Below are 12,237 nucleotides of genomic sequence, written 5' to 3'. Positions count from 1 at the left end.
ATCCTGTGCGGCTCCTCCTCGGGCTGCAGGAGCTGTGTAGAGCAGAGCTGGGCGGAGGAGGAGGATGGCCGGTCTCCTCTCCTCTCCTCTCCTCTCCTCTCCTCTCCTCTCGGGGCATTAAGTGGACGGCTGGGCGGATTTGGGAACTGGGCAGCGTCTGGAGGAGTCCACTCTCCCAGGGGAGGCGCTGGACAGCAGGGAGCTAATGACATAGTCCCCCCCTGCTGAGACGCCACACATGTGCCCACTCGGACTCGGCCAAAGCTGAGCGCATATTGCAGACCATTTGAAAACAGCAACGCCTAGTTTGTCAGACATGGACGCAGAAACACAGGCATCACTGTCTCATATAAATCATAAATATCCACAAATACATAAACACAGGCATCACCCTCTCATACATATAGCCACAAATACATAAACACAGGCATCACTGTCTCATATATATATATGTCCACAAATACATAAACACAGGCATCACTGTCTCATATATATATCCACAAATACATAAACACAGGCATCACTCTCTGATACATATAACCACAAATGCATTAGCACAGGCATCAGTATCTCTCATACACAAATATATGAATGTACACACAACATATGGATGATCTTAAGGTAACACACAACTTTTGAGTATGCATGTAAGCAGTTATGCTGACACACATGCATGGTGAATTCCAGCATGGACCAAGCAGTCTTCAGGTGCAGGAGGAGAGTCTTGCACAATCTCTGTCTTTCTCTCACATGCTTACAGTACATGTGATGCAGGATGTACTAAACTCCAGCAAGTGCATAAGTACACACTCACACACATATATACACACACACCCACACCCACACAGAGAGACACACATAAACATGCACACGCACACACTCTCACGCACACACACACACACACACACACACACACACACACACACACACACGCACACACTCTCACGCACACACACACACACACACACACACACACACACACACACACACACACACACACACACACAGGGATTCAGACCTGCTTGGCCTGGTCTTGGGTCGGTGCTTGTGGGGGAGACAGCTGTGATGGATGTGGCCTCTGCCTCCCTCTCCCCAGGGGCTGGCCTCAGGTTGAAACTTTTATACCTCATAGTCACTGGATGCTCTCAAGAGGTCAAAGTTCAAGTTCCTATGCCCCCACCCCCACTCACTCCCCCGCCCCTGGACACCCTTACTGAAAGGGAGAGAGAAACTGAGATGGAGGTAGAGAGAGAGAGAGAGGGAGAGGCGAAAAAAGGAGAGTGTCTGTGGCAGGAATTTGTGCTGACTCCAGTCCGCAGATTATGGGGAAGTGGGCCCCCCATTTCTGGGTTACTGTTTCTCAGCTAATTTGTGTGTGTCTATGTCCGTGTGTGTGTGTGTGTGTGTGTGTGTGCATGCATTCCTGTGTATGTTAACTGTATAGGTGTGTGTGTGCGTGTGTGTGTGTGTGTGTGCGCATGTGAGTGCGCGTATGTGAGTGCATGTGCCTGCTCCTTCTCTTTCCTCTTGGAGACCAGACTAACTTTGTTTTCATAGCGTCTGCGAGTTTCCATACAGCTGGCTTAGCATAACAAGGAGATCTCCTTGCTCACGGCGGCTCCGCGCGGCTCCCCTCCCCTCCCCTCCCCTCGGCTCGCGCTCCCCTCGCGCTCCTCTTGCGCTCCGCTCCGCTCTGCTCTGCTCTGTCATCTCAGGTGAAATGGATCAGATTTGGGCCTGGGCTTTATTTGGCTTTAATTGCGGGGGCCCTAATGATGTGTCTGGCTACGGCGCGGTCAATAAAGCCCAGAGAGTCCCACACGGCCGTCTGAGCCGCCCGGCCCCGCCGACCGCCGTAGCGGCCGCTGGACTGACCACGTTTAGTTTTTTTTTTCGTTTTCGTTTGCAGATGATCTAAATGCTGGGAAAGATAGTCACTCAGAGTGAGAGAGACAGAGAGAGAGGGGGAAAGAGAGAGTGAGAGAATGAGAGACAGACGAGAAAGATGGACAGAGAGAGGGAAGGAGGCTCGGACGAAGGGAGGGAGGGAGAGGGGGAGGGGAGGAGAAAGGAGAGGATGGGGTGAGAGAGTCCTCCGTTAAAAATGTGGGCCACGGAGAACATTTCATGGACGTTCTGGCTGCGCGGCCAGAGCCTCTAATAGGAGAGAATGGCGCATATGTTGTCAATGGAACAATTCATGCGCTTAGGCTGCTCTTGACATTGGGCACATGGCATGAATTAGCATGTGTCATGAGGCTCACAGGACGACTCCACGCACTCGCAAAACACACACGCGCCAACGCAGCGACGCGCACCAGCCCTCACACCACCAGAGATCGCCCCGAAAATCTAACTAGCTTAATTAAGTCATGTCATGAAGCGTACATGAGATTTAATCTTGAAATATGGTCGAAAGAAAGTTTTCGAAGGCCTTTTTTGTTTTTCTCCGCGTGAGGGGGATTTTGGCAGCGCGCGGACAGTGACTGATCCGTTGTCACATAAAGCTGAAAAACGCGAGCCGCTCCCGGGCACTGGGCTCGCATGTCTGGACCTCGTTCATCTTTGGGGGCACAACATCAACAAATAAAGACTCAAGTATCAGGGACTACACTAAAAGCAAACGGTTTGGAGCCCAGAGTGCTCGGAATCCAAAAGCTGTCGACGAATTCTGCGAGACTGTCGTCTCTTTCACTCACTCTCTCACTCTCACTCTCTGCCTGTCTCTCGCTCTCTCTCACTCTCACTCTCTCTTTTACACTCTTTCTCTCTTACACTCCCTCCCTCTCTCACACACACACACACACACACACACACACACACACACACACACACACACACACACACACACTCTGAATGTATCTGCTTTTGTTTAGTATGTGTGTGTGCAGTGTGTGAGCTTGCTTCTGCTAGTGTGACACTGGTTTATGGAGAAGTGGTTCCAGACATTTGCTGAAACAAACATGCAATAGGCGGGGTTTTTTTCTGACAGTTTAACCAATTGATGTCGATTACATAGCCTGGATGTATAATTCATTAGTCTGCCTATATGTTTTCTCTGTAGAGGCTCCTAAGTGTGATTATGTGTTTGTGTAAGTGTTTATGTGTGTGTGTGTGTGCTTTTATATCTCTCTGTGGTTGTGTGTGGGTGTGTGCGTGCATGCGTGTGTGTTTATGTATGTATGTGTGTGTGGGAGTGTGCGTGTTTATGTATGTGTGTGTGTGTGTGTGTGTGTGTGTGTGTGGGAGCGTGCGTGCGTGCGTGTTTATGTGTGTGTGTGTGTGTGTGTGTGTGTGTGTGTGTGTTTGTGGGAGCGTGTGGGAGCGTGCGTGTTTATGTGTGTGTGTGTGTGTGTGTGTGTGTGGGAGCGTGCGTGCGTGTTTATGTGTGTGTGTGTGTGTGTGTGTGTGTGTGTGTGTGTGTGTGTGTCTGTGAGACTCTCCCCAGGATCCGCAGGTGAAATCACTTCCAGACCCTCACACATGCTGCGGCTGCTCCTGGTTAGAGCGCTTCCCCCTCCTCTCAGCAGTGCTCCACGTAGTGCAGAGTGATCAGCTCAGCACTTGGCACATTAGCACATGGAGGGGAGGCAGGCAGGCAGGCAGGCAGGCAGGCAGCGCCTCAAAGAGCATTCACTTGCTTTAGCAGTGGACTCAGATCTGGCTGCTTTTCTCGCCCCATCACTCTCCGGTCACACAGTAGTGTGTGTGTGTGTGTCTGTGTGTGCGCATGTGTGTATGTGTGTGTGTGTGTGTGAGAGAGAGAGAGTGTGTGTGTGTTTTTGAATGGGATGTGTGCTTGTGTGTGTTTTTGTATGGGATGTGTGTGTGCCTGTGTGTGTGTGTGTGTCTGCCTGTCCCTAGCAGAACGAATATCTGATCAGCAGATTCTAAGCTGACTGAGAGAGGGGGAGAGCCTGGAGTCTTCGTTAGCCTACTGCACCGTGAAAAAAGGGCTCAAACACAGGGATTGGGGTTTCCACGGCGACGGGACTGTATTTACAGCACGCTACTCCTCGGCCGGGGGAGAGCTGCCTGGTGACTTCACATTCTAGAATTCACAAGGCAGAGAGGGAGAGCCAGAGTCCAGTCCAGTCCAGCCTCGACAAAAGGCTCTGACCTCCGTGTGTGTGTGTGTGTGTGCGAGCGAACGCAAGACTCCCATCAGCTGTTGGGAGAGAGATGTTTTTCCAGTTAGTTTGCAGAAATGGGTCAGGCCCGGTCGTCCAAAAGCCGGCCACGATTCTGCACTCTTCTTCACACTCGCTGTCTCATCGTTCCTCCTCCTGCCCAGTCTCGAGACGAGCTGCGCTCCATATTAACGGAAAAAGTATTTTGTTGCTTTTCATTCACATCCCTTTTGTGCTATTTTCTGCCAACCGGACCAGAATCATTCAGTATGAACTGGACCTGGGGTGTCTGTCTGCAACGTGATCAAAGGGAATTCGAATGTGTGGTTCTCCACTGGAGGCGTGACAAAGAGGCTTTATTTTCCCACCACCACATATACTGACAGGGTTTAAGACCACAAGCCTCCCTCGGTGCATTTGAACAGTGTTAATGGTTTTCTAATTGTCAGACTTTGTTTGGGAGATCACAGCTGGTTCAGTTCAATCACGATCTGGTGGATGGATTGCACCACTTTTTCCTAGTGAAATATGGGAGCTCTGCTTGACACCACACAGTCTTCAGAGGCGAGCGGAGTCTGATGACTTTAAGGGACATTAAGGCGGTCTCAATTTACTTGTCTGCACTAGATTTATGTGTCTCCCATTATGGAGAGACTGTGGTATTGTTTGGGCATTCATCAAATGTGCACAAACACAAACATACCCACATGCTGTCTCTCTTCCTTTTTACCTCTCTTTGTCTCACTCACTTCCTTACTCACTCCATATTTCACTCTCTCTCTTTCTCACACACACAATCACACACACACACACACACACACACACACACACACATATGCATGCACGCACACACAGTAGGTCTTGTCTAGACATCTGGAGGATTGTATCTGTGCACTTTGACTTTAATGTGTACAAATGTTCCCATGTTTGCGTCACATGAAACAAAGATCTGCTTCATACCATCTCCTCCGCAGAAAATTGGTTGTGATGGCATCATCGGCTCCTCGGCAAAGGAAGACAGATGTGGGGTCTGCAGCGGGGACGGCAAGTCCTGCAAGATCATCAAGGGGGACTTCAACCACACCAGGGGGACGGGTGAGTTCGACGGGTCCAGGGGGGGGGGTCAAGGGGAGGGGGGGCCAGACTGCAGGGGTGGGTTAGTGGGGGCAAAGAGTCCTGCGTCTGCTATAAAGGCTCCGTCACACTTCAAGCCAAGTGAACGGAGTTTCTCAGAGCCTGGGTGCTCTTCAATAACCTGGTTCCACAGGTGCTCAGAGTTGGGAAGTGTTTCTAACCCTACAGCACCATAATGGTAAGCCTGTAGAGACTGCTCTGAATTCCTATAAGTAGCCTATGTACAGTATTTGTACACCACAGTTCTATAGCATAGTTCTTTTCCATTTCGATTTCAGGCTGTTCCTACCCGGGCAGTAACTTCCTCTGGCTGTGAGACTTCTTCAGAGTGCGGCAGAAGTGCCATTCACCCTATTAAGAGTTTATGTGCCTTCAAAATGATTTTGGAAACATCTTTAGGGTAGTTTAACCTTCATTGTTCCAGCCTTCTCAGAACCCAGGTACTTTTCAAGCCTGTTCCATCGCACTGAACTTTATAACATGCTAAGATCTATGTATCAGTGGATCAGTGGCCCTAAGTGCCCTGTAGACTTGGGCAGCGTGGGGCAGAAGAGTGGCCTCCACTGTAGCTGACAGTTTTATCTGACATGTAGCTGCATGATAGGGGTGAACATTTTATGAGCAGTTCAGATGCTTTGTCCATGTGAGCTTTTGGTAGAAGCGTCTCGTGGATTGGAATCAGTCAGGCAGTACACGCCAACCCTCCCATTGAAAAAAAAATATATATATTGATCTTTCCGAAACGTGGTGCACCCACACTGACTGGAGTCAGTCGTTTATCAGACACCTTCAAGTGCGTTTAGCCTCTATCATAGAAGGCCTAGGGCTAATTGACCCTGCTCTCTTGCGAGATTATTAGCTGCCAGGTGCGAGAGAAAATACCTGTAAAAGCTGAGTTCAATAGCCGAGGCTGTCGGCATACAGTAGATAGAGTGCTGTAACCTGGCAGGTGTGTTGAAATGGAAGGTCAGGGGTTTAGTGGAGCCAGTTCTTGAGCACTCCAGAGTTTTACGGCGGGGCTGGGCATCATGGTGGCTCGCGGGGACGTCCTACCCCCCCAACGCCACGGTTACGGGACAGTAAAATGGCATTTCTTCATAGGCAGGAGCAAGTCTAGTTTGACCTCTCGTGAAAATCTCCCAAGGAAAGAGCCCCAAGCCAAAGCCTCCTTTAAATCACCAGGAGCCGATCCATCCTGAAGTTCAGGCCACACTGAAGGGGGAGCTTAGCTGGGCCCAAGCCGATAGGCACAGTGCCAGCGCAGATCTAACGGCCTGTTTGCCATTTTCACTGGGGGCGTTGAGCCAGGAACACAGGCTGCCAGGCATTAATCACCACACATAAGTCTTTTATTCCATTTTAATGGCTTGCCCCAAAGCCGCACTGAGCCCCTCTGTAATGTAAACTGAACAAAGATGTCGATCTGATCGTAATATCGTTCACTGACAGAAGCTGTCCCTTCTTTCTTTTGTGTGGAAATTCATTATCGGCAGAGAATAAAGGACTTTCGCCCTGTATTAGAATTCTATTTGTTGCTATTTGAAAAAGGATCACCAGGTCTTTACCACACATTTGGCATTTCTTTCCCTCACTACTGATATTGGTAGTCAGATGTCTGTGTGCACCTTCGGTTGTGTGTGTGTGTCTGTCTGTCTGTATGTGTGTGTGTTTGTGTGCCTGTGCCTTTGAAGGTGTGTAAGAGAGAAAATCCCCATAAATCCCATTGCAGACTGTTTATGGGACTGTAAGAGCACACTGACCTGATGGTCATAACTACACCGATCACAATGGCGGACTGTTCTCCAGTCAGCCTTAGCCATTGATATGTGTTTTCTACATGTGTATTGAGCTTACATTTGATAATGTGAGAAGAGGAGACATTCCCGTTCCCAATTCCCAGACAGTTTTAGGGTCTGTAAGAGCACCATGGCCCCATGAATACGACCGAGGTCTACAAAATGGCAATCTGATCGTTGGTGAGCCGTTCCCATTGTTAGATGGTTTCTCCATGTCTGATGTGAAAGCCCAGGGGCTGCTCTCTCTAGTCCAGGGGTATTCAATTAAAATTCAAAGAGGTCCAGTTACTAAAATGTCCTCCCGGCAAAGGTCCGAATCTTAAATTGTCACTGAAAATAGTGTAGGCTACCCTGAAGTTAATAAAATCAATAATGCATGTACATTTCTAGGCCTATTTAATTTATTGTTACATTTCAAGTGTTTTCAAAGTAATATGCTTGTAACATACCAAAAAGTCTTAACTTGAATGGTACTTGAATGCAAAACAATACTGTAGTTGTCTTTACTAGGCCTACATTTCAAGAAAGACAGACAACAGACACTGAATTTATTCTGAATAGAATAAATATAAAGTGCAAAATAACTTTGAGCAGCCTGAACTTAGGGCCTATTTCAAGCAGCCTAGGCCTAATGTAAAACATTCCGAATCTTTTGAATAAAATAAAAGTGGATCTTTAAGAAAAGAAAAAAAAGACCTTTGCATACTGCGTTCTAGTATCCTCTGCTAATAGTTCAGATGTTCTTGAATCTTGTTGTTGAAGCTGACAATGGGATCTGTAAAGTTTCTGCAGCCGCATTAAGCACTCATTCACAGCTGCTGTCCCATCGCTAAATGCTCTTTTGTGTTGCATCAAAATCCACGCAATCTTTAACGAACACTAATTTGCCTGTACATGCATGCGTGATCACACGAGTAGACCTGTCATAGTGTGCTATCAATTTGATAATTATTATCCTACCTCCGCCGAGGAAAGTAATGTTTTCATCGGGGTTTGCGTTTGTTCTGTTTGTTAGCTCTCGGAGTGCTTCTCAAGTTTTACTTGCCCTCACTGCGGACTTCTGCGTGTACCTTTCCTCTAACGACCCGTGTTTGATCTCAGTGACGCACGCTAACGTCGCCACAGTTTCACAGCGCATATTCACAGCAGCACGAACGTATTGGTCCGTCCGTCCATTCATCTTTAAAAGTTCGGTTTTCACCATCATTTTTGAGCAAGCCATTTTCTCTCATCTCCTCTCTCTCCCGCTAGGCCTATTCTCTGTTGCTGAAAGGTAAACAATCGAGTTGATTGGCTTAGCTACGGACGATGCTCTTTGATAATATTAGGCCGACAATTTCAACGGGTCCGGACAGCACCGTCACTGGGTCCGGACCCGGACCGCGGTCCGCCATTTGGTGATGCCTGCTCTAGTCTTTCTCTTGTGTGTTCCTGAACGTCTTTTGTCTTCAAACTCCGGCAGACGATGCTGCCATCCTTTTATGTGGCTCCTCCTGGGAACCGGCGTGAAAAGGAAGTGCCGTCCGTTTGTCAGTGGAAACAGAGCGGTTACTTAACCTTGCTGCTCCCATTTTAAAAGGCGAGGGAATTTCTTTTACAAGAGGCTCTCCGCCTCGGAAGAGCCCAGCTACATCACACATTAAGACAGCTGGCTTTCCAACAGTCTGACTTGATTAAGGGCCTGGGAGATTTTCCCTTTTTTTTTTTTTGCCAGCGCTCCTGGTTTGACTTGAGATGCTTCGCTTATTTAAAAAAGCGCAAAGCCCAGGACTCAGCTGAGGCTCAGCGTTTTGTAAAACATTGTAAAAAGAAGTGTAAGAACGGGCAAGGGCACAGCTGCTGCCTCTGATGCCTCTGACCTTCTCTCCCCATCACCAGGAGAATCCAGTGGCAGTGAAAACAGCACACGGTGACACTCCGGTCTCTTCAGACAGGTCATTAACCAGTTCACCTCTGACCTGGGGCTGAAGGCCCCGTTCGGTTAAGGATGTTGTTTACTTGATGTAGCGATCCTTTTGTCTGTGTAATGAAGCTGTTAGTTGATTGTAGAGAAGGGAAGGGAGGGTTCTTAATTGTTTTTTTAATGTCATGATTGTCTAATTGGATGCTGTTGATTACGATATGTGTAGGGACTGGGCTGGTGTTGTGGTTGAACAACAAAGTAAGAAAGGGGTGTTATTTATAAGCATGTATAAGCTTATTTGTTGTGTACTCCAGAGTTAGAGAAAAGAGTACGTACCCTGCTCTTCTCTTTGTGTGCATTAACCCATTCTGACGCCATTAGCCTAGCTTAGCATAATTCAACGGAAGTGGATTAGACCAGTTAACCTATAGCTCCCTATAGCAACTGGGAAGTGGAAGAATTTTATGGGGTTTACTGTACGTCATACCTGAACTGGGAACTTCCCAGTTTGAAGTGGGGGCTTTGGGATAGCTCCCTGGAGAATGTTTTGATGTCACTCAACATAGTGAACGCTCTCACTTGGGAAGTGAGGAGTTTATAAGCCGCATGAACGCACCATGCAGGCCAACTGGTTCAACCCACTTCCTGTCAAAAAGCCCTACAGTATGTGACGGGTTGTCATTTGTCATTTGCACTGAAGCACAGTGTCATGTCAGTGTCAGTGAGTCCAAAGATGGCATCGAGTAGAGTGGACACTTGTGAGAGGCACGACGAAGCAGCTGAAAGTGTGAGAGGAAAAAATGTACTTGGGACTTCCTGAAACGCTTCAAATTTGTCTGCGTTTCAAATATCTATGAAGTCTTTAATGCTTTAATGTAAGGTTGTCCTGTAAAGGTCAACTATAAAATGTCCTATAAGATCGTTAAAATTCAGAGGATTCCTGATTCTACCCGTTTGGCATGCAGAGAGCTTCGCTGGTCCACAGTGCTCCTATTACTCTGAGGTCAAATTGGAATGACCCGGTCCTCTGATAGAGCTCTCTTTTGAAGTGCTATCATCCTCGAGCAATTGCGTGAACAAGCCGGCTCTTTCTCCCCCCTCCCCCCCCTCCCCCCATCTATGTTTACTCGTCTCTTTATGGTCTGTTTGTGAGGGTTCGAAAATGGCGAATGTTTTCTTTTGTGTGTGTGTGTGTTTGTATTTGTATTTGTGTGATTTGTTTTAATATATTGTATGCTGGAGCCACAGGGGCAGCATTACAGTAAGTGCAGCTACAGTATAGTCGCTAGAGGATACTGGAAACAAAAGAGCCGCTTTGTTTTATCACCACTGCCCAAACACAGAGTGGTACCATGCCCCAAAAGGGTGTTTTTGTGTGTGTATGTGTATGTGTGTGTGTGTGTGTGCGTGTGTGTATGCGTGTGTGTATGCGTGTGTGTATACGTGTGTGTCTGTGTGTGTGTGTGTGTGTGTGTGTGTGTGTGTGTGTGTGTGTGTGTGTGTGTGTGTGTGTGTGTGTGTGTGTGTGTGTGTGCGTGCGTGCGTGTGTGCGTGCGCGTGTGTGTGTGTGCACGTGTGATAGAGAGGGTTGCCTGGGTCTAATCAGAGCTGGCGGTCTCCTGCACAAGGCCCCTGGTGAGTCTGATATGACGTATGGCCACCTTGCTGGAGCCCTCTCTCTCTCGCGGAGCCCCATATGGAAGCACTCGCTCCTCCATCCTCACGGCAACGCCAGGCGTAGCTGGTCAGCGGGGGATGCGCACGCTAGCTACGTGGCGAGAATGCCGAGTCGAGTCGAGCCGGCCACAGTGCAGCTATCAGGGCCACGAACGAGCTCTCTCGGTGGCATTGCCCCCCCGGTCACCGGCGGCGGAGTGCTTTCATGGCTGGCCTTTTGGCAGCCCGTCCTGGCGCTGAGGAGGCTTGGCCCGCGTTCCGTGCCAGGAGATGAGTGACGAGCCGGGCCCCTGAGGGGCCTCTAACAGGGCCGGACCAGAGCGCTCGCCACACCGGGCCCCGTCGGAGTGGACAATGGGGATGATTGAGACCTTTTGGGTTCTGATGGGGGCGTGAGTGTCTCTGCTAAGCCCAGGTCTTGTAGCATTTCACCCTGACATGAGACACACACACACACACACCGACACACACACACATACACACACACACACACACACACACACACACACACACACACACACGCCGTCTCACACACACACACACACACACACACACACACACCGACTCTCTCACACACACACACACACACAAAGAGTAAGCACACAGACTGTTTGAGACAGTTTGACACAGACTAACACACAAACACACACACACACACACACACACACACACACACACACACACACACACCCACACACACAAAATGAGAGAGTAAGCACACAGACTTTTTCACAGTTTGACACAGACTAACACACACATACACACACACACACACACACACACACACAGATTGAACACTCATCACCTCTGTACTGCTGTCCCTTCTTTCCCCCAGGTTACATCGAGGCGGCCATCATTCCAGCGGGCGCTCGGCGAATCAAAGTGGTGGAGGACAAGCCATCCCACAGCTTCCTGGGTAATTACCTCTCTGGTTGCATTCTAGACACTCCCCTTAAGGGGATTTCACACTGACACACGCTTTTCACCTCCGGATGCTCAAATGCAATTGTTTCCCTATGGAACGGTGCGACTTACTGTTATGCGCCCCGCGTTTCTGAAAGCGGGGTGCGAGCAGAAAGAAAACGAGGCTTCTAGAAACATGAGGTGTTGAAAGTTAAAAACAGTTCAACTGTGTTCACATTTTTTTTTTTTTTTCAACAATGGGTTGTTGCTTAGCTGCCTGCCTTAGCTAAGTCGGGAAAGCTAGTTCTAGTGATTTAGTTAAATATAATGTATCATAGCAACAACATGTACACAATCAATTTCTACCTCGCATTTTCTACTGCGCACTACTTTGGAATACTTGCGTTGTGCTGAAAAAAGCGCATCAGTCTGAACGCCCCCTTAGGCCACTGAACGACTCACAGCCCCACTGGAACCAGCTCAGTCATATGGCTGTTCATATTACAACAGACAGACCCCCCCTCTTCTGATCCTCTGATGAGTAGAGCAGGCTGTCTGGACATGACGTGTAAAGCTGCTCATTGCATTCGATCAGCACCTGTGGAAGGCCAGTCTGACAGGCCTGAGGGCTTGCGTGTGTGTATGTGTGTGTGTGTGTGTGTGTGTGTGTGTGTTTGTTGTTGCTGCTGTAGCG

General features: G+C 48.6%; 1 protein-coding gene across 1 annotated transcript in view; it reads left to right on the top strand.

Annotated features, from left to right (window-relative positions):
• The window catches only part of adamts17 (ADAM metallopeptidase with thrombospondin type 1 motif, 17), a 76,632-nt gene that overhangs the window by 44,496 nt on the left and 19,899 nt on the right, over positions 1-12,237 (top strand). Inside the window, exons 15-16 of the mRNA XM_062549955.1 lie at positions 5,105-5,225; positions 11,476-11,556. Of these exons, the coding sequence (XP_062405939.1) occupies positions 5,105-5,225; positions 11,476-11,556 (202 nt within the window). The remainder of the gene's footprint in view (positions 1-5,104; positions 5,226-11,475; positions 11,557-12,237) is intronic.

Source organism: Sardina pilchardus, chromosome 11 (genome assembly GCF_963854185.1).
Source record: "Sardina pilchardus chromosome 11, fSarPil1.1, whole genome shotgun sequence".
Lineage (NCBI taxonomy): Eukaryota > Metazoa > Chordata > Actinopteri > Clupeiformes > Clupeidae > Sardina > Sardina pilchardus.
The sequence above is the reverse complement of the archived record's forward strand: the minus strand, read 5'-3'. Positions and strand labels throughout refer to the sequence as shown.